This window comes from Fusarium redolens (genome assembly GCF_020744475.1).
Source record: "Fusarium redolens strain MPI-CAGE-AT-0023 chromosome Unknown BKA55scaffold_2, whole genome shotgun sequence".
Lineage (NCBI taxonomy): Eukaryota > Fungi > Ascomycota > Sordariomycetes > Hypocreales > Nectriaceae > Fusarium > Fusarium redolens.
This window is the reverse complement of record NW_025763665.1, coordinates 3,921,604-3,942,976: the sequence shown is the minus strand read 5'-3', so window position 1 is coordinate 3,942,976 and position 21,373 is coordinate 3,921,604. Positions and strand designations below refer to the sequence as shown.

Sequence of the window (21,373 nt, the reverse complement as noted above, 5' to 3'; positions counted from 1 at the left end):
AAGTTCCTACAAGTCAAATCGTTGCATCAGATCGATTGATTTCTGACCCTTCCACATAGACTCATTCCTCTGGCTTCCGTCCCCAGACAACCCGTTGCTTAAAGTAAGCATGATGCTTGCCCGAGTTAATCTCCCTTCGAGCATGCGCAATGTAAACATGAATCTCTGCCTCCGACCAGCCCATGGTATTAGCCACAAAAAGCACAAGGCCTTCAGTATCCGAGAGGAAAACATGACGACCAAACTCTCCCAGTTCCTTCAACTCCGGGTCCTTGGGCCAGTCACCGAGAGGAGCCTGTCATACCATGTGAGCATTCCAACAACTATTGATGTTAAAATCATTCTCACCTTGTACTCGTATTGCTGAATGTCAATAAATCCTGCTGCCTCCATGGCTTTCCTCTGTAGCTCTTCTTCGTATACACTAAAGCTCATGCCGAATTTCTTGGCACCTTCAATGAATAGCTTGCCCCACTGGCCTAAAGCAGAAGTCTCCTTTACGGTATCGTCATCGCTGGTGATAATAGCTGATGGTTCAAAGCTTTCGACCCAACCACCTGGCTTGCAGGTCTTGTAGGCCTCTCTGAAGAACTGGTACCAATCATGGATACTTCCGGCCAACCAGCGGAGATGGACGTAATCTGCTGAGTTGGGAGCAAATGTCCATTCTTGAGTACAATCTTCGATTTCACTGAAAGATACGTGTCAGTAGACGAGGGGCAGGTCTCAGTTCTGGTGACTTACAATTTGAGATTGGGAGAAACCCAAGCGGGTTGAATTGGCGATATATCGGTGCCAATAACCTCCACATTGGGGTGTTCATCTGCAAAGTCCCTGGAGCCAAAGTCAGTTAATGTTATTAGGAGTCCAAGTCAAAAACACACAAAGCCCAGATTCCTATAGAAGAGGAAGTTCCAGTTAGTTTTATAATAGCAAAGCGACGTCCCAACAGCACAGCTCACCAGTGCCAGTTCCAATGTCGATTGCTTTCTTGAAGAGAAGTGTTAGCCTCCCAACCAGTCCTCAAAGAGGCAAAAGGTATACTCACTGTAATCTTGTCCTTATCAATCGGAGCAAGATAAAGTTTTCCGCCAAGACCTAGAGTTAGACAATGATGGCTAGCGAGGTGGTTAATCATGTACTAGTCTTTCTTAAACCTTCACCAACGTACTTCATATCCAGTGTTTCACTCTGTCGCTCATCGTTCGAAGCCCTTGTTCAGTAAGCCTCAATCCGGCATAAAACAAAGAGTCACCCTACCAATACTGAGCATTTCCAATTTCGCGATGGTATGTACGTCCATGAAGCTTGCGATACTCAAAGATACTTGAAGTCATTGAGTCTGTAGAGGCCGAGAGGCTTCCGTCGCTGAGTGAGTTTCCATCGTCTTCGTTCAAGTCCTCTTCCTTGGCTAAGGTTAGCATCAACACTGTGTAATGTCCACTAAGCATGAACAAACGCACCTCAGCGAGTTGCTGCCAGTGTGCGGCTGAAAGAACGCCATTATTTCCAACATTCGGCTCGGGAGTTCGAGAGGGACTTTTTGAGGGACTTTTGGCAGGGCTTTTGGTAGGGCTCTTGGAGCTCTTGGGGCTCGTCGTAGTTGCAGGTGGCGTTGACATTATACGAAACAGAAGTCAAAGCGCTTTAGTGGCGGTTTATCTCAAGAAAAGGAATATCGCGCAATTTTTGCAAGAGAGACGAAGAAGTTAAAAGGGCCAGAGACTTGAGAAGCGACGGCCACGTTATGATATGACAATGATGAGATATATCATATATCCCGGCTCCATAGCGGGGGAGAGTTTGGAGTTTGACGAATTGGAATTATGAGAAAAAGCCAGTTCGCATATAATCCTTGACTTTTGGCGAAACGAATGAACCAACCAACAAGATTACGGTTGTTCGTTGTGTTCATGCCAAGGGTTATTTGTTGGTGGGGGGCAGCACATGTCAGATAATACTACCCAGAAAGTTCAATAGCTAACGGTACATACAGTCAAAGAAAAATTGAGGTATAATAGGGCTTGAATCAATTCAATTCGAGCCAATAGCTAATATAAGCGCAATATGAGACTCTGAACTTGGACGATAGATAATGAAGCGGGAATAGGAAAAGCGTGACATCTCAACCCATGTCCAAAGCAAGACAAGGATATTAAGAGACTAACCTAATATGGTATACATTGAGATGTCTAATCAACATCAAAAATAGGAAATAGCTAGGGAGTTAACTGGAGACAAAGGCTTCAATAGACACTAGCAGCCCGCCATTGTGATTACGCCGGCAGTTTTAAGTGGTATATTTGAGTAGTCGCTTCATCTTGACTTATTTCTCCTCCTTCTCTATTCCTCCATTGTCTTTCAACTTTGCAGTCCACAAAAACATGTCTCCCAACGCAATCTCAACTGGTACTGAAGCCAAGCAAGATGACTATCTTGTTGGCTTGGAGCAGTACGGCCTTCAACAACCCTCCGCCCAGCAGAAGATCACGCCCCTTGATATGAACATGCCGAGACTTTATGGAATTCGTTTGGTCCCTGTGCTCCCCATTGACCTCTGGTGCGGATAAATTGCAGATGTATGTTCGATGTCTCAACAAGGCTAAGAGGCAAAATCGACTTACCTCTCTAGATACGAGAATCTGAAGAAGGGATTGGCGCATACCGTCTCGTCTATTCCGTGGATTGCAGGAGTGATCGTGAGTTTTCACACTAAGAGCTTATATTGGCGGCTGTTAATCGAATCGTTATAGGGTCCAGAGGAAGGACAGGATCCCAAGACCCGAAGGGTTCAGATTGTCGACTCACCAAGTGGATTCAAGTTCCCGTAAGCGATGTCTTCTTTATCCTGTCACTCAAGCCTAGCTAATCAAGTCGATTATAGATACAAAGATCTCAGCGACACCTTACCATCGTATGCAGCCTTGAAAGAGAAAAGCTTTCCTCTCTCCGAATTCTCAACCGCGCAACTCGGTCCCATCGACGTCATGCCACAAGGTCCTCACTAACCCGTCTTTGCCGCTCAAGCAAGCTTTGTCGATGGCGGTCTCTTACTCGCAGTGGGAGTCCACCACTCCGCATGCGATGCTGCAGCTTTAGACGCTAAGTCTTTAACTTTAAGTAGTTAAACTTATATAAAACTTAATATATTTCTTTTATTTTCCTTAACCTTATAATTACCTTACTTCTATTTATAATACATATTATATTATAAGATCTTAATTTTCTTTAATAATTTCTTAGCTTATTATTAAATATCTTTAAGTTATTTATAATATAAGCTATTATTAAGGGCCTTAAGGAACTTTCTCTACCTCTTCTTTAGCTATATCTTTTATATAATTTCTCTTTTAAATTTATAAGGCTTTACTTTTTAAAATTAAAAAAAGCTTTATTAATTAAAACGTCTATTATATAACGTGTTTTATAAGCGAGTGACCCATATAAGCGAGTGACCCAAAAATCCCTCAACTTACATTATCATCATTCAATTCAATATCTTTCAACAACCCGATATGCCACAGCCTTCATATGAAGCTAGGATACTTCTTGCCCTTCAGGCCCTTCAAAATGACCCGAAATTAAGTATCCGAAAGGCGGCGACTGTATATCAGGTCAATCACCGCACCTTAGGTCGCCGCCGGAATGGCATTCATTCAAAGCGTGATATAACCACAAAATCACGGAACCTATCTGATCTAGAGGAACAGACGATAGTTCAATTTATCCTTGACCTAGATTCCCGAGGTTTCCCCCCTCGGCGCGATTTTGTGGAAAAAATGGCCAATTCTCTACTTGCCGATCGCGAGGCATTACCAGTCGGCAAGCTCTGGGTTCATAACTTTATCCAACGACAACCAGAGCTAAAGGCATGTCGATTTCGGAGATATGACTATAAGAGAGCTAAATGCGAAGATCCGACTATTATTCAGGGCTGGTTTCGCCTCGTAGAGAATACGATCGCGAAATACGGTATCCAATTAGCTGATATCTGGAACTTTGATGAGACCGGCTTTATGATGGGTATGATTGAGCCCGGAATGGTCGTCACAAGCTCAGAAAGGCGAGGGATACCAAAGAAGATACAGCCTGGAAATCGTGAATGGATTACTGTGATTCAAGCGGTCAATGCAGAAGGTCAATCGATCGCACCATTCATCATTGGTTCAGGCCAATATCATCTTGCCAATTGGTACCGAGAATGCAACCTCCCCGCCGATTGGGTCATTGCATTGAGCGAAAATGGATGGACCAATAACCAGCTAGGTCTTGACTGGCTACAGCACTTTGATCGATCAACAAAGGACCGATCAGTTGGTTCTTATCGTCTCTTAATCCTCGATGGTCATGAAAGCCACCACTCTATCGAATTCGAGAGATATTGTGAGGAGAATAAGATTATTACCCTCTGTATGCCTGCTCATGCCTCTCATCTACTCCAGCCTCTTGATGTAGGGTGCTTTGGGCCGCTGAAAAAGGCCTATGGGCGAGAAATAGAGCGTCTAATGGGATGCTCTATAAACCACATCACCAAGATCGAGTTCTTTCCTGCCTTTCATGCCGCCCACCGAGCTACTATTACAGAAAGTAATATCAAAGGAGGTTTTAGAGGAGCTGGGCTTGCTCCCTTTGACCCAGAAAATGTCATCTCAAAGCTTGATGTGCAATTACGGACCCCGACACCTCCCGCAGAGGTCACGATACCTTCAACCCCTTGGACTGCAAGGACCCCAAAGACACTACTAGAGGCCCAATCGCATTCTAAATATCTACAGGGAAGGGTTAGAAACCATAAGAGCAGCTCCCCAGAGTCAATTATTGAGGCTGTTAAGCATTTTGAGAAGGCAACAAGCGTCCTTATCCATAAGATAGTCCTACTAGAGGATAGGCTTCAACAAGTTGAACAAGAGAATCGGATAGTAAAGCGACGCCGGAGGGGGAAAAGGACTAGACTACAGAAAGGAGGGCCTTTGACTATAGAAGAGGCATCACAAGCAATTGATCAGATGGATGTTGATACGCAGGTAGCAGCCGAATCGTCGAGAAGTGGTGGTCGCGGAAGGTCTAAGGGACCGAGGGTTTTACATTGTAGCAAATGCGGCAGGGCCGGGCATAATACAAGGACCTGTCAGGAGGAAATTGAGGTTAATTTAGAAGAATATAGCGATTAGTTTTAATTGATCTGATAATTTGTGGTATTTTTATTGCCGATTTAATTGAGAAGGTTGAGATTTTTGGGTCACTCGCTTATATGGGTCACTCGCTTATAAAACACGTTAAAAAAAAGTATATAAATAAAAAGGTTATATAATTAAAGATTATTAACTTAATATAAATAATATTATTTTTATTAAATTAAGACTTTTTAATATTTATAATTATTATATAAAATTTATTATTTTTATCTTTTTTACTTTACTTTAAAGCTTTTTTAATTTTACAAATTATATTATAGGCTTTAGTTAAAAAACTTTTTTTTTTTAATTTATAAGTTAGCCTTAAAGGTATATTTAAGTATTTTTAAAATTTAATATAGTTTAAATATTTATTACCTTTATAGCTAATAAAGGTTTATTAAGTTAAATTATTATAATTAGGTACCTTAATTATAGCCTAAACCTAGCTATATATATATTAGCTAAAAAGCCTTATTTGCTTATTAGCTAGCCCTAACCTTCTTCCTTTAACCTACTTTAAAGGCTAGGATATTTAGTTTTTAATATAATAAAGTAAGGTTATAATTATATATCTACTCTTTTATTAACCCTTATAGCATACTATGCTTTAATTATCTATTATATTTCTATAATAAGTTATTTAACCTAACTTCTAGCTATAATTATTAATAGTATTATAGCTACCTTATTATAATACTTATTATCTAAAAAAGCTTATAATTACTTAAGCTTAATAAGCCTTATTTAACTAAAGGCTATAATATAATCCTTAAAATAAAAAAAGCTTTTAAGTAAAATAAAAAAAAATAAAGTAATATATTTTATAAAATAATTATAAATATTAAAAAGGCCTAATTTAATAAAGATAATATTAATTATATTAAAATAATAATTTATTATTATAAACTCCTTTTATTTATATAGTTTATTTATAAAATCTTTTTAATTAATACAAGCTTTTTTAAATTTAAAAAATAAAGACCTAATAATTTAAAGAAAAAGCTATATAAAAGCATATAATTAAATAAAAAGAAAAAGAAGTTTTTTAAAGCTTTTAATACTAATTAAATTTTATATATTTATTTTTTAAATTTAAATTTAAAAATTAGTCTTAAAAGGTATATTTAAGTATTTTTAAAGTTTAATATAATTTAAATATATATTACCCTTATAGCTAATAAAGCTTTATTAAATTAAATTATTATAATTAGCTACCTTACTTATAGCCTAAACCTAGCTATATATATACTAGTTAAAAAGCCCTACTTATTAGCTAGCCTTTACCTTCTTTTTATAACTTACTTAAAAGGATATTATATTTTAATTATCTATTATACTTCTACTTTAAGGTTAGCTAAAGTTTATTTATGAAAAACTATGTTATAAACTTATAAGTAAGTTATCTAACCTAACTTCTAATTATAACTACTAATAGTATTATAGTTATATTATTATAATACCTATTTAAAAAATCCTATAGCTACTTAATAAGGCCTTTTATATTAAAATACCTAACTTAATTTCTTATTTTATAATAGCTTTTAAAGATTATAAATATAAAAATAAGCTTTATATTATAATAATAAAAATTAAAAAAAATTATAAAATACAAAATACTATTTTTATTAAATAAGCTATTTTAAGTTATAAGGTCTTTTTACTTATATATTATTATTATAAAAAGTTAATAATTTTTAAAGGCTATTTTTATAAACAAATTAACTTATTATAAAAACGAAAGTAATTCTTTATAATAAATAGGCTTATAAAAATAAGTAATAATAAATTTATTAATAACTTTAAATTAAAGATTTTAATTAAAAACTTATATAAATAATAGCTTTATAATATAAAGAAATAATTAGTAAAGCTAATAAAAGCTATAAAGATAATTAATAACTAGTAAAAACTAAGCTAATTATAATTTTAAATTATAAGAGTATAACTATATAATATCTAGGATAAAGGTAAGGTAATTATAGTATTTTATAAAAGACATATATTAAGTTTTATATATATTTAATTACTTAAAGTTAAATATATTTAGTATTTATAGTAAAAAGAGAAATAAATATTTTATAAGATAGATTATATAGTTAAATAAGTAAATTAGCTATAATATTAATATATTATTAATATAAACAGGGGCTAAATAACCTTTTTATTTTATTTAAAAATTAAGGATTTTTAAAAATAATTAAAAAGGTATTAAAGAAATCCCCTTATAAGCTTAAATTAATAAAAAGTAAGAAAGTAGTTATTAAAGACTTTAAAAAATAAGGCTTAAAAACCCTAGGTATTTATATTAATCTTTTAAAAGGTAAAAGAATTCTTTTTAAAAAAAAAGCTAAATATTATATAATAAGCTATAATTACTTTTTAAGACCTTATTAAGTAATACTTTTTTCTTCTTTTATAAGGTAATATTTACCTCCTTTTATAATACCTCCTTTAATAGCTTAATTTAAAAGGTCTATTTAACTTATAATAAAGAGCTAATATCTTTATAAAGAAAGCTATTATAACCTTAATAGCTAGGAGCCTAGCTAAGTATCTTAAAAAGCCTAATCCCTATTTCTTATCTCTCCTTATAATGGAAGTAGGTTTAGGGCTTTCTTTATATAAGGAATTAGCCTAAGGTTTATATTTAATAACTAAGAAAATAGTTAAGAAGATCCTAAAGGATATTACTAGCTTTTTTACTTTTTATCTCTTACTATTTACCTTTTAAGCCTAAATCCTTAATTAAAACTAAAGGAAGTTAATTAAAAAGGGTTTTAAAAAGGTAAATAAAGCTAAGTTAGAAACCTTCTTTTAAGACTTCCTTATATTATATAAGTACGCTAGGCTAGAAAATACTAGGTATTTAGGCTATATATAGCTTAGAGTCTTATTTATATATAACCCCTTTTCTTTATAAACTTTAAGATTATTAAACCCCTTAAAAATAGGCATCTCTATCTAATTAAGCCCTTAGACTTACCTTATAGCTTATATAAAGCTATAGCTAGCTATAGGTATAAGGATACTTATAAAGGTATTAATAAAAGGTAAATTATAAGGTAAAATATTATAAATAAGGCCTTTTTAAAAGCTCTTAATAACTAGCCTAACTTAAAGATTAATATTAAATCTATAATATAATAAAGGACTTCTTTAAGAGTTAATTTTATAGTTACTATTAGAAATAATTATTACTTTTATAATATCTAAATTATAGCTATTTTTAGAAGCTTTATAAGAGAAATGTTACGATTCGTGCCCGTAACAGCGCTGTAAGGCTTCTATAAGGCAGCTGTAGCACACCCATAATTGCTTGCATAGCGATTATGGCCCGATCCTTTGCCCTGTGGCTTAACGGCTTGTGCAACCGTTACTAGAAAACCCCTTTAATACCTTAAAAGAAGCTATTAAAAAGAAAAGATAAAATATTAATCTCTTAAAGCCTTTTTCTACCCTTTTATTTTCTTAGCAAGCAGCCTTATAAATTAGGAAACCTTATAGATATATAAGTAACTTTAAAAGCTTTTAGGTCTCTTTATAGCCTTATAACTAGACTTAACTATAGGCCTAGCCTTAATAAAAACTAAAGCTATCTTAGCAGCTTTTATAGCTTAAGATCTACCTAGGAAAACTTATTCTTAAATAGCCTCTTTTTACTTTCTTTATATATCTCTTTATCTTATTATCTTTTTTATTTTATTTTTATTTCTTTCCTTTTACCTCTTTTTTATTTCTCTTTTTATTTATATATAACCTTTCTTTATATGTCCTTATTTATCCCTTCTTTTAAATTAAAACTTATAGTTATTTTTAATTTTTATTTCCTTATATTGTTTTATAAAATCTTTAAAGATATTTAAAAAAAAAACTTTAACTTAAATAGTATTAAAGTAAAATAGTTTTCTATAGCTTAATATAACCTTACCCTAACCCTAACCCTATAAAAGGAACAAAAATACAGTTATAAAGGAGATCGCCATAAACATCCCCCCCATCGTTTTCGCTACGGCCCCTGAGACCACCACAGGAGGCGCATCAGGCGCCACTGGTGTAGAAGCCGGACCTGGCCTGCGGTGAAATGTTGGTTTTGGAGGCTTGGGTTGTCCATTCCCTCCTACCGGTGTGGGCTTTGGTTCAGTCTCAGTCACTACAGCCTGCTCTCCTTGTCCATGACTGCCCCTAGTGCCAGTTGGTCCGCCTTGGTATGTCTGAGGTTGATCAAACTTATGTCCTCCTTCGCCGTCATGTGGTTCGTTGCCAGCGGCAGGCGAAGTGTTTTGTGGCCGGGGCTTTTGCCAAATACGAGGGTCTGACTCATCGGGGCGAGGTTTCTGTCCATACGGGTTGGGCTCATGATGCTGCACTTGGTGAGTTTCGTGAACTGAGTGATCACCTGTCGGCTCTACCACGACTGCGTTCGCTGGAACATCCAAAATGATTGTGTTCTCGCCGTAGTGGCCACAAGCATTGCAGTCAACTTTGATGGTTGTCATCTCCACCGTTTGTAGTTGCTGATACTGGCAGTGACGGCAGGGAGGAGATCTCAAGGTCGTGTAAAACTCGGTGACGGTTAAGTAAGATGGGTTATTGGGGTTAATGACTGTATATGTTATAGTAGTAATTATAGGTGCCACAGCTTTGGTCCTCGTTAAGTTGCCTGCATTGAAGGAGATAGTTGTTGGAAAGGGGGGGATGATAGGCCTTCTGCCTTGTGATTGAATGACAGTAACTGAAGGCTCAACGGTGATGGCAGAGTCAATGAAAGATCGTGTGCTTGAAGATAGAGAAATAGGAATGGTAGGATTACCAGTAGGTAAGAGAGAGTTGTCTGTCTTCACGTCCACAGTGCTGAGAACATCCGAAGTAATTAAAGAACCAGAAATCGCTTCGATCTGTGCATATAAGGTAAGTAGAATGCCTGGCGGAGCTTCCCGACGGCTAAGGCCCCGATGAGACTTGAAGCTAGTTTCGACCACCCCGCCGCAGAAGAAGCCTGGGTCACCAGGGCACAGTATATCGCAACGACCAGTCGCCACCGTATCGGCAGAGTCTAACGTATCCGCTGCATAGCAGGATCTGAATAAGGTAAGTTATATACTTGGATTTCATAGCTAGGAATTTACCTCAAGTAGATACCAATATAAGCGTATCCGGTGCCGATTCTTACACATTCTTCCGTAGTCATGTCTGGTGCTTTACCGATTAATTCAAAGCTAGGGTAGCCAGCTGGAGAACCTAGACAACCAAAGAACCTAAATGTCCCAATCACAGGTAGGTTGGTCGGCATGATAGATGAGGCAGCAACTGTCGATGTTGGTGCAGTTGGCATATCCCCAGCTGTTGAAGTAATGGCTAATAAGAATGTGGAGTTAGATAGGGTGTATACAGAAACGACGAACAGCATATCGGGTTTATGTGTCTACGGCTGTAGGAGACTTACTATTACTACAGCTTGTTCTCTCCGCGGACCCTGGGGAGGAGGGAGTAATTAAGTCAGTCGAGGGCTCAGTCTGTTGGACTGTGGTGTCTTCCGTAGACTCTGTTGTCGTCGTAATGTCAGGGTTGGGAACTGGATCCAATATTAGTACTGAGCTCGTTACAGCTGTTGATGTTATAGATGACTTGTAGCAGGGCCTGTTATGGCAGATAGGGTCGATGATGATCTGTAGTTGTCTGGGCTTATAACATACTTGCAGTATCCTGAGTTGAGATATCACTACTCAAGCTCTCGGTGGATTCATCCGTCGAGGCTGAGACTTCTGAACTAATGATGGGCGTTTTAACATCGCCTGAAGAAGTAGTGGTACCATCAATGGGGGCATCAGAAGTACGGATCGTCTCTGTACCCGTTGTACTCTCAGTGGAAGAATCCAGGGCTGTTGTAGTGATGATATCAGAAGTTGACTCAATCGCAATGATTGAAGACTCTTTCGTCGTATCACTTGTCACAAGAGTTGTTGTGGTGGTATCTGGCAGTTCTTCTGAAGATGTGACCGTACTGCTGGCCTCGGTTAATGTTTCTGTAGGCGTAGTCTCCTGAGCAGTGGCGGTGGGCTCTTCAGTTGTAGTTATAAAGTCTTGCGTAGTATTTGTGGTAGGCTCTGCTGTGGTGGTAGTGGTCTCGTCTGCTGTTACTCCGATCCTGATTGTTCCAGACACAGTTCCTGAAGCCTTGGTCGTAGAGGTAAAAGGCGCCTCACCCGATGGTAATGTAGTCGTAGTCGTCACATAAGCGAAGCGGACATCAGTATCACAATCAATACAACCCTCAGCGTTGATCAGAAGCGCCGAGTCCCACTCTGAATCTCCTTGATCACAAATGGCAATGACCATGGTCTGAGCACCAGAGGTGAGGATATCAATCCAGAGAGGTGGCGATGAGCCGGGATATGAGGTCACGCTGTCAGGCGGTGTGATGCCAATAGGCTGCGCAAGATAAGGACTGACCGCAGTTATTCGATTCCCATTGGGATCGAAGGCATATTGCGTGCCGCCAACAAAGATGCCGATGGGGTCAGCAGAGCCGCTGGACATTGTCAGTTGACTGGTTGCTTCTGGTTCACTTGAGAGTGCGACTTACCCTTCTTCTTCCGACGCAAGTATAAGCTCAACTCTGACACCGCTGTAGGTTGGATTGAGGAAGAAGTCGACAGTTAATATCGCTGCATTGAAAGTGTTTGTACCGCAATAAGTCTCCGAACCAGGTACTCCGTTGTTGACATAGTGGTCACCGTTGGGTAGAGCTCCAATAGCAGCGCCAGAGGTGAGTATCCCACCGCTTCCGATACCAAAAGGTCCATCGGCAAACGTTCCAGAACTTATTGATGCGCCTGAGAATGAGGCCTGGAGAATGGTTATGCCTTGACCGAATATCGCAGAGGCCAGAGCGTTTGCATCATTAGTTGTTACGACGCTGAATGCCTGGGAGGCCGGCAGCAGTACCGCAGAGGCAACAAGCTGGAGGCTGGATAGCTGCAACCTCATTATGAATAATGTAATTCACATTGATAAAACAACTGTAATCCCGGCCTTCGTTTATTTGCCAGCTGAGAAACTCAGCAACAGAGGTGCCAAGACAGGTTTATCTATACCCTCTATCTATTGAACTTGTCTTAAAGGTCGACACAAGGGAGAGTCCAATATGCGATTAAACAAGTGGCTAAAACATCATTCCCCTATTGCGGCGATTATGCTCACATTCATTTTCATTCAACAAACCTCGATATCGGTCTCAACTAGCCTGTAGCTAGTGCCGGTGCAGGTTATGGTTCTTATTCCTTCTCGGGTATTCTTATTTGCTCAGACGTTTGCTCTGCAGGCTTGTCCTGGCTAAGCTTCCGTCTATGGACGATTATAGAAAGCCTAGTTCAGATAACGTTATGACCGTAGCTCTCCCATGGTGTCATGCCTTACCTTGACATTCAATCCGCATCGCAAACAACTACTACCCCTGAAACCACCATTATTCCGAACGCCGCTCTAGGCCTGCCAAAGTCATCAGTAACTCCGAACATAGTCAGAAAATATCACACGACTGGAATAAGAACTTGACTCGCATACTCACCCAAAAAAAAAAGGTCTTTGGAAAGCCTAGCCGTTCAACTTGTGATCCTCCCTGAAACTGTGCGGACCGCTGGACAAGCCAGGAGAATGACATTTAATTAATATGAAACATCCCACTATGTACAATTCGTGGCTGGGTTGACCTCATTATAGCGGCGAGATGCACATGACAGCTATTGCCATAGGAACCATTGTTCGCCTTGGAGCTGCTGTCTACTGTTATATTACGCTGAGCGACCTTCACCTAAGGATAACAGACATGTCGTCAGGCCTGCATAATTGCGCTGTTCCTCATTTCACAGTCAAGGGAGATTTTCTGTATCCACTAATTCAGCTCATTACAACAGTACAAACAGGTATGCAAATGTCTTACATTAATATAACAATAGACTCAAGCCACTAAATTTTATACAATCGACGACTGCCGCTCCTGGCGTGAATCTGCATTCAAAAGCACAAACGTTTCAGGTGGTCATGAAAGGGCAGGGACAACACGATCAGGGATATCAACAACCAAGACAGTTCGTGCCCGCTCCTAGTCTCTTGTCGGTGGCGCCGGAGTCTCCCTCAGCCTCGGTCGGACGCGCCAAGCATCGGGCCCGGAAGACACGGGGTTCATCTGCAGTACTCGGCCACCGAAGATCGAGACCAAACCATGGGCACTTATGATGTCCACATGGCGCTTCCAGGGTCATTGGAGAACCCAGCCGCAGGGAGGCTCGTCAGGCTACTTACCCAAGCAGGGTGTTAGTCGAGCTATTGTCCCGCACCGCTGCGGTCTGCCAAGAAATGCGGCGGCTCAGACAGAAGACGGTGAAACGAGCGGCCACCTACAAAGGCTTCGGCGTCCACTAGAACCACGCATGCCTCTGGCCCTTCGACCTCAATTACCCTCTATTCGATTGCTTTTCCCCGACATGTTCGCAAACCAGAGCCATCGACGGCACATCGAAGCTTGCATGGCACCCGCGGAAACGATTTTGGTGTTGTGCAACTGCGAGAGTAAAAAGATGGCAAAATCTGTGCAGCCGACAACATCACTATAGGAAATCCACAATATTACATCTTGGCATCAGCTTCTAGCAAATATCGTCTGAGCCCGTATAACTACTACCGATGACGAATCAGAGTAGCTTGATAATCGACCCGGAAGCACAAGTTGCTGATGCGAAAATGACTCAAAGGACTTGTCTGATTGGCAGAGATGTATACACCCCCAGTTTTTAGAGTTTCGCGTGACAGCTAATCCAGAGCTTCTAGTTGGACGACCTGCATGTTCTGTACCGAGCTGCCTCATTAGCTCAATTGTGCATGGAATATTTCTTCACCTCGCATTAGAAGTGCTGACGTGTTCCCACATTATCGCGGGGAAACCTCCGATAGGCTTCAACGGCATATGCTGTTGTGCTAAGTGCATAATTCGCTCAATCAAGGGTCCTCGAGCGGGGCCTCGTGAATATATGATCTACAGACCCCTCATTTGTCAATAGCACAAGAGCTTCGAGGTCTCTCTTTGTTCGTTGAACGTATTACAGTAACGAAATTACTTACTATGACCGATAACTCTCCGCAAGACCTCGCGGCGACGGCTACCACTCAGCCAGAGGGCCACTTGGAAGTTGATGTGAGTTGTTGATGCTTCGCTACGACCATGATGCCTTTTTGCATGCTAACCAGTTTCTCAGGATAACTTGGATGCCAATGATTCGGTTTATCATTCGACGTTAGTCAGCTGCCCTTGATTATTTGTTTCTGGCTTAATGACACGGATGGCAGGATCGGAGGTTCGAGCTTTTTGTCGTCCCTGAATTCAAGCATATACAATTATAGGTGAGATATACGCGTAAGAATGACTATTAATGAGCTGACTGACTCATTTTGTCATGTTTCACAGATACGAAGTGAGTTATACTGAATATACCCCGGTGCATTATTAACATCACATAGAATGGACGTCGATATCATGCATTCCGAGAAGGCACTTATCCCGTGGTATGTATCAGAGCACCACTTCTTGACACCTTTACTCAGTCATATCTTAGCCCAACGATGAAGATGAGCAAGATCGTATGGACCTCGTTCATCACATATACAGTATCCTTCTTGACGGAAAGCTCCACCTTGCCCCAATTGACGAGAATCCTCAACGTGTACTCGACCTCGGCACAGGGACTGGTATCTGGGCGATAGATTTCGCAGAGTGAGTGAAAACATGAGCCTCAGGGTATTAGCCCGCTAACATGCTTGGCGATAGCGAGCATCCCTCGGCAGAGGTTATAGGAAACGATCTCAGTCCCATCCAACCAGAATGGTAAGAAATAACCTGCCATGTTGCGTATCATTGTGCTAACAACTTAGGAACCCACCAAACTGCACCTTTGAAGTAGATGACTACGAGGACGAGTGGCTATACCGCACAGAATTTGACTTTGTCCACATGCGCGAGTTGGAAGCATGTGTAGGTGACGAGGATCTTCTGCTACAGCGAGCTTTCCGGCATATATGTTCAAACGGCTATGTCGAATTACAGGGCGTAGACGCGCGCTTTGAGTCCGATGATGGAACGCTCGATAAGGGGCCTAATGCCAAATTGTGGATGAAGCACCTAATCGAGGCTTGTGCCAAGTTTGGCAAGCCTGTTGACTGTGCGGATAAATGGAAGGATAGGTTGATTAAGGCAGGGTTTGTGGATGTTCAGCAAGAAGTCCGAAAGGTATGTAACTTCTCAGTTGGGTTTTGTCCTGTTTTACTGAGTATTGAATATAGTTGCCTATCGGACCTTGGCCGAAGGACCCAAAGCTTAAGGAACTTGGTCGGTATCAGGCTATCCAAGAATCAAAGGTCATCGACTCATACACGCCCAAACTGTTTGAGTACGCGCTTGGTTGGAGTGCAGACGAGATTCAGGTGTTGATGGCACAGGTTAAGAACGAGCTAAGAGACCCGGCTATTCACCTGTATCTCCCTGTCTATTTTGTTTGGGGTAGGAAACCTTAGTTGAGCCAACTGCAGGAGAAGTTGTGAGCTATAGCCAAGCGAGAGAAAATGAGCTGTTCCGTATCATGTTGCAAAGTTCTGACGTCAAGGATTTTTCCCCATGTACAAATTGCGAGCACTTATTCATGATCTGTTTTGTTTCCCGGTCCCTTGGCGAGCCTACCGCATCAGAACGTATTTCTTGCCGCTCTTTACAATGCACTAGGCTTGGATGTGGATGTCGCACTTTTTGATACAGTCATCTCGTTTCAGAGGCCGAACACACAAGCCGCAGAAAGCAGTGCAAACGATGTTGATTTCACAATTGAAGGTGGTGTTGACCCCTCAAGAGGTAAGTTTTATATGCCTACTATGTTGATAATATGAGTCATGAGAGTATTGATGGGCTATCTCACAGTATGCAATCTCCATTCGAGCAGTCGATGATGGCACAGAGTTGCTCGTCCTTATGGACTATCGCGTCGCCCTCATCTCAACACAAGCCCATCGGCTGGCTCACTGTTTCAGCGCCGCCATTGCGTCCATCGTGAAACCGGGAAGCGCAGGTAACTGACTGATCGAGGACGTGGAACCTCTCGATGACCTGACTTGGAATCAACTTTGGGAGTGGAATCATCATCTCCCGCCTCGCGTGGAGAAATGTGTTCATGAGATGATTGCAGAGCAATTCAAGATACAGCCTACAAGACCTGCTGTCTTCTCATGGGATGGTGAAATGACCTATGCTGAACTCATGTCGTCAGTACGCGCCTGGCATGGCACTTGGCCGACCTGGGCGTCAAAACTGTACTGAACTGGTGATATGGTTCGATATAGCAAGAATGTCGGACTTGTCTATATTGAGCGTGCAGATACGCAGGTCAAGGTCCGTGGACAGAGAGTCGAATTAAAAGAAGTTGAGGTTCGGGTTTCTGCAACACTCCCCCACATGCAGCAAATCATTGCAGATGTCATTGTCCCAAGCGGCAACAAGTCAAAGGCAATGGTCGCTTCTTTTGTTGTTCCTCCCGAATCTGCAGATGAAAGACAGGAAAGAGATTCCGGTGAGGCGATTCGGGTCTTCAGATGAAAGTCACGACTAGTGAGTCTGGCTTCTCATCTAGACCCATCGACTTGGCAAGACTGCAGAAAGCCTGGGATATCGTTGTCCAGCGTCACGATCTTCTGCGCGCTATTTTCGTTCTTGACTTTCCTGGGAACGACCTAATTTATCAAGTCATTCTGTCAAATGCCTGCCCCAGCATTGAGATCCGGTATGACTCCATCGAATCAGTTGTGACGCAATCTCTCTTGTCACGCGATTCTCCTAGTTATACGTCGTCGAATCTACAGCACCAACTTGCCATACACGTATTGAGTGACTACGAAGCACGTCTGACCTTGGAGATCAACCATGCTATTGTTGATGGACACTCGACAAAGCTGTTGGCCCAGGATCTACAAAGAGCCTACCGAGGCGACGCTACCCCCGCTGTTCCATCTTACGCCGGTTTCGTATCCTTCGTAGGTAACCAGTCACGCGATGAGGGTATACACTACTGGACAGGCCTTCTCGAGGGGGCTGAACTATGCAACTTCCCAGACTTGTCAGCATCGAGTCCATCGGAGGATGATGAGAATGGTACAAACATCTTCGTTCCGAACCTGGACACGGCGAGAATTCGGAAATTCTGCAAGGATCAAGAAATCACGTCTGCTACCATGATCCAACTGGCCTGGGCAATCGTCCTGCGGTGGTACACCCGCTCACTGGACACGTTATTGGGTATATTGTGCTCTGGTCTTGATCTACCAATAGATGACGTTGATGGCATATTCGGGCCTCTAATTGGCATGTTGACTTGTCGATTTACTTTTGATGAGACGAGTGTAGCCGAGGTATTGCACGACTTGCACACTCGCTACCTTGAGGGTCTACTGTATCAAACTGTATCATTGGCAGAAGTCTATGATGCACTGAATTTGGGAACCAATGGATTATTCAACAGTGTCATCTCCTTTGAGAAGGACGACTCGCTGGATCAAGAAAAGAGTCAGCCTGGGAAGCAAGAAGTCAATCAAGATTTCGTTGATGGTCAGAAGTCCCATGTAGAAATCGGCTTCTGGCGTGAATCACAGGCCACGAGCGGCGACTTCAGTACATATCCCTTGACTGTGGCATATCAAGTCTCTAACACGGGAAGTCTACATTTGGGCTGCTATCTCGATTTACGTATACTCCCGCAATGGCGAGCTGACAGGATTCTTGAATAACTAGGGATCTTAATTCAGCAGCTGTCAAAAATGAATCCGGAGGAGTAGATTGATAATATTGACGGTTTGACACCATCCGACAAAAAGTTGCTATGGGCATGGAACAAGAAGATCCCGGATCCTGTAGATCAACATGCCCACGAACTTATTTCGCACCGCGTCAAGTCCCAGCCAGGGGAGTCCGCGATCAATGCATGGGATGGTAACATGAACTACAGAGAGCTCGATGTTGCGTCGTAGAATCTTGCAGCACATCTTGTTGGTACTTTTGGACTGACTGCTGGGGTACTGGTTCCGTTGTATTTTAACAAATCCATCTGGGCTGTTGTCACCATTTTAGCCGTTATGAAAACTGGTGCTGCTTTTGTGCCGCTTAATCCTACGCAGACTCCCGAAAACAGGGAGATGATATTGCGGCAGCTTGATTCTAACATCATTCTAGCATCCCAACATCTTGCAGGCGAGCTCAAGCCAGAGGTGGCCCTGAGCGAGTTGTTTCCGTGGGTCCTCAACTTCTTGCAAACTTCTTCATGCAAGACCGTTGCAAGGATTATATGTCAGAACTGAAAGACCCCATGTCTCCTGCATATGTTATCTTCACTAGTGGCTCTACTGGAAAACCCAAAGGTGTTGTTGTTGAGAACCGAGCTATGGCGACCAGTTGTTGGCACCATGGCTTGGTCATAGAGCTGAAGACGACATCGAGGGTGTTGCAATTTGCTTCTTATGCCTTTGACGCTTCCATTCAAGAGATCATCACAACTCTGGTCCATGGGGGCACTATATGCATTCTCTCTACTCACGATGTACAAACCGACCTCGAGGGAGGCATTCGAAACATGGCTGTCAACACCGCCTATCTCACACCTACAGTCACGAAGTTCATCGATCCCGCGGCTGTTCCTGGGCTCACGACAATCCTGCAGGCGGGGGGATCCTCAACCTTAGGAGACTTCACACGTTGGTCACGGCCAAAGCAGAGAGTTCTTCATGGACATGGGCCAACAGAATGTGCAATTCTCTGCTCTCTTGCAACCGTCGAGCTTGATACACCCGATGAAGTCAATCCTGCCTGTATTGGTACAGCTACGGGAGGAACAAGCTGGGTTGTTGACCCAGACGACCACGAAAAATTGCTTCCGATCGGAGCCATCGGCGAGCTTCCCATTGAGGGTCACATCCTGGCGAGGGTTTATCTAAACGACCAGGACAAGACCAACGCCGCGTTCATCAGCTTACCTGACTGGCTGATGCAAAATGACCCTAGCCGCTGTGGCCGCCTCTACAAGACAGGCGATTTGGTATCATACAATGCTGATGGGAGTCTCACATACCATTTTCGCAAGGATACACAAGTCAAGATTCGTGGGCAGCGTGTTGAGCTCGCTGGAGTAGAAGCTGCACTGTTTCAGTGCCTTGATAATGCTGTTCAGGTCGTGTCTGAGATCATCCACCTCGTTGGCCACGGCGCAAACCCGATGTTGGCGGCTTTCGTGGCAATGGCTAGCAGCGATGAAGCAGCATCGTTCATTCCAAGACACAGCGAAGGCGAAGTTGGTATTCTCCCCGTTTCCGAATCCTTTGAAACTCGAATGTCTCAGCTAGTGCCAAGCTACATGATGCCGTCGGTCTGCTTCGTCATCAAAGACTTGCCCTTAAACTTCTCTGGCAAAGCGGACCGTAAAAAGGTGAACGAGATTGGCTCATCCTTCTCGGTAACAAAACTTGCTGCCCTCAGACGGATCGAGGGGCTCAATAAGCGAAAACCTTTGACAGATGCCGAGCAGTTGTTATGCAACATTGTGGCCAAGGTGCTAAACCTTGACGTGGCTAGCATTGGGCTTGATGATGACTTTTACCGGCTCGGTGGTGATTCCATCACTGCTATCCAACTTTCGTCGGCCGCACGTTCTCAGTGCCTTGATATCTCAACGGCAATTGTAACAAAGCACAAAACGATCAGTCGGATATTGGAAGCCAGTAATTTCAACTCCCACTGTGGTCTGCCGCCTACGAACAGCCACGCTCAAAACCAAACCGTGCATGACAGCAGCGACAATAAAGTCACTCTGACGCCGGTCCAGCAAATGTTCTTCCTTCAACAAACCCCAGAGTTTGCTATGACCAGTTCTTTTATCTTCGGCCGAAAACACTCATCACGCAACCTCGACTTAAGCCTGCCCTTCACAGAATCGTCCAGGCCCATCCAATTCTCCTTGCTCGTTTCAGGCAAGATAGTGCTGGGAACTGGCAGCAGCTCATCTCCGATTCTTTCGAGGACTCTGCCTGTTGCATATCTCAGACCTGCGCTGACTATCAAGAGGTTGCATCGGTCATTCGACAACAGCGAGGCAGTTTAGACCTCACAGTTGGCCCGTTAGTTGCTGTCGTACTCTTTGAAGTCGGTGGGGATCAGACGCTTTTTATCGTGATCCATCATCTCGTTGTCGACTTGGTTTCTTGGCGTATCATTCTGGGCGATCTGGAACTATTGCTTACGTCGGGTAACGTTTCTGAGGCATCTCTAGAACCGACGACGTCGTTCCAGACTTGGTCGTCCCTGCAGGCCCAGCATGCTATACACTTCAACAAAGCTCCTGAAAAGCAACGTACTATTCCACCACCGCAGATCTCATACTGGATCAACCAATGTTCTGAGACGAACTGGAGCGACGGCGCAACAATACTCTCCTTGTACATCGATGAAAAGACAACATGTGCCATCTTGGGAGCTTGCAAGGATACCCTGGGCACGAGACCTATTGAATTGATGATCTCAGCATTGCTCTTTTCATTTGGTCAGACGTTCAAGGACAGAACATTGCCAACCGTTATGAACGAATGTCATGGTCGCGAGACATGGGATGAGTCGCTGGATTTAGATCTCTCCAGAACAGTCGGCTGGTTCACCACGTTATATTCCATCCATTTGATCCTAACACATCCTCCACATCCGCTGTGACTTTCAAAGCATCTGATACCGCCCAGAAACGTCAAGACTTCATCGTTTTAACGCACCAAGCTATGTCTACCGAGTCCTACGCCGACAAGGGTGCGGCATGGTTCACCTCTCAATTCCCCACTTAATATTAGGGTGGAGGGGGGGCTGCTACTTTGTTTAAGCCTAAGTCCAACAGACACAATCAGACTGACAGTGTAGTGTATGCAGGGAACAATATCTAAAAGCCACTTTATTACTATGACGTGTTCTAGATGCATCTGCCTCTAGAGTGTGCTACTAGCAACACCCATGTATTACTAGGCTACCTTGTATTTACTGGAAGAATTACTTTTATATAAACTCATTTATGGGTGTTATTTTTTTTACAATATAAACTTAAAAGTTGTAATATTTAAGAAAAGGATACACTTATCAGGGC

General features: G+C 42.1%; 7 protein-coding genes across 7 annotated transcripts; 5 read left to right on the top strand and 2 right to left on the bottom strand.

Moving 5' to 3' along the window:
- Nucleotides 1-19: 19 nt before the first annotated feature.
- BKA55DRAFT_734055 (S-adenosyl-L-methionine-dependent methyltransferase) lies at nt 20-1,876 on the bottom strand. The gene is made up of 9 exons (XM_046201248.1): nt 1,464-1,876; nt 1,261-1,406; nt 1,172-1,213; nt 1,049-1,118; nt 963-990; nt 885-897; nt 745-834; nt 349-691; nt 20-295 (listed from the first exon to the last, which is right to left on the bottom strand). Exons 1-9 carry the CDS (start codon nt 1,620-1,622, stop codon nt 62-64), a joined length of 1,125 nt encoding a protein of 374 aa, XP_046055708.1. The 5' UTR covers nt 1,623-1,876; the 3' UTR covers nt 20-61.
- A 508-nt stretch (nt 1,877-2,384) lies between these two features.
- Nucleotides 2,385-3,008, top strand: BKA55DRAFT_685168 (uncharacterized protein; the record flags this gene model as incomplete). The annotated part of the gene is made up of 4 exons (XM_046198752.1): nt 2,385-2,452; nt 2,633-2,699; nt 2,754-2,827; nt 2,885-3,008. 4 exons carry the CDS (start codon nt 2,385-2,387, stop codon nt 3,006-3,008), a joined length of 333 nt encoding a protein of 110 aa, XP_046055707.1.
- Nucleotides 3,009-9,118: 6,110 nt separating this feature from the next.
- BKA55DRAFT_712675 (uncharacterized protein) lies at nt 9,119-12,217 on the bottom strand (the record flags this gene model as incomplete). Its single annotated transcript, XM_046200831.1, has 5 exons — nt 11,761-12,217; nt 10,871-11,706; nt 10,621-10,749; nt 10,304-10,517; nt 9,119-10,256 (listed from the first exon to the last, which is right to left on the bottom strand). The coding sequence occupies exons 1-5, from the start codon at nt 12,162-12,164 to the stop codon at nt 9,119-9,121; spliced, it is 2,721 nt and encodes a 906-aa protein (XP_046055706.1). The 5' UTR covers nt 12,165-12,217.
- A 964-nt stretch (nt 12,218-13,181) lies between these two features.
- On the top strand, nt 13,182-13,873 carry BKA55DRAFT_712671 (uncharacterized protein). The gene has a single exon (XM_046200830.1). The coding sequence runs from the start codon at nt 13,409-13,411 to the stop codon at nt 13,787-13,789; it is 381 nt and encodes a 126-aa protein (XP_046055705.1). The 5' UTR covers nt 13,182-13,408; the 3' UTR covers nt 13,790-13,873.
- A 422-nt stretch (nt 13,874-14,295) lies between these two features.
- Nucleotides 14,296-15,740, top strand: BKA55DRAFT_500616 (S-adenosyl-L-methionine-dependent methyltransferase; the record flags this gene model as incomplete). Its single annotated transcript, XM_046186764.1, has 7 exons — nt 14,296-14,367; nt 14,520-14,540; nt 14,691-14,735; nt 14,786-14,943; nt 14,998-15,054; nt 15,102-15,456; nt 15,510-15,740. The coding sequence occupies 7 exons, from the start codon at nt 14,296-14,298 to the stop codon at nt 15,738-15,740; spliced, it is 939 nt and encodes a 312-aa protein (XP_046055704.1).
- Nucleotides 15,741-16,549: 809 nt separating this feature from the next.
- On the top strand, nt 16,550-18,038 carry BKA55DRAFT_192220 (condensation domain-containing protein). The gene has a single exon (XM_046185076.1). The coding sequence runs from the start codon at nt 16,806-16,808 to the stop codon at nt 17,991-17,993; it is 1,188 nt and encodes a 395-aa protein (XP_046055703.1). The 5' UTR covers nt 16,550-16,805; the 3' UTR covers nt 17,994-18,038.
- Nucleotides 18,039-18,568: 530 nt separating this feature from the next.
- BKA55DRAFT_685163 (uncharacterized protein) lies at nt 18,569-21,080 on the top strand (the record flags this gene model as incomplete). The annotated part of the gene is made up of 3 exons (XM_046198751.1): nt 18,569-19,973; nt 20,078-20,889; nt 20,982-21,080. 3 exons carry the CDS (start codon nt 18,569-18,571, stop codon nt 21,078-21,080), a joined length of 2,316 nt encoding a protein of 771 aa, XP_046055702.1.
- Between the last annotated feature and the right edge of the window lie 293 nt (nt 21,081-21,373).

Excerpts from the sequence above, each read along its gene's own strand:
- BKA55DRAFT_734055 (XM_046201248.1), bottom strand. The coding sequence starts at position 1,622 with ATGTCAACGCCACCTGCAACTACGACGAGCCCCAAGAGCTCCAAGAGC. Across the intron at positions 1,119-1,171 it reads AGTGAAACACTGGATATGAA|CCATCATTGTCTAACTCTAG; the intron begins GTACGTTGGTGA and ends CCACCTCGCTAG. Across the intron at positions 296-348 it reads TTCAGCAATACGAGTACAAG|GCTCCTCTCGGTGACTGGCC; the intron begins GTGAGAATGATT and ends ATGGTATGACAG.
- BKA55DRAFT_712671 (XM_046200830.1), top strand. The coding sequence starts at position 13,409 with ATGATGTCCACATGGCGCTTCCAGGGTCATTGGAGAACCCAGCCGCAG.
- BKA55DRAFT_192220 (XM_046185076.1), top strand. The coding sequence starts at position 16,806 with ATGAAAGTCACGACTAGTGAGTCTGGCTTCTCATCTAGACCCATCGAC.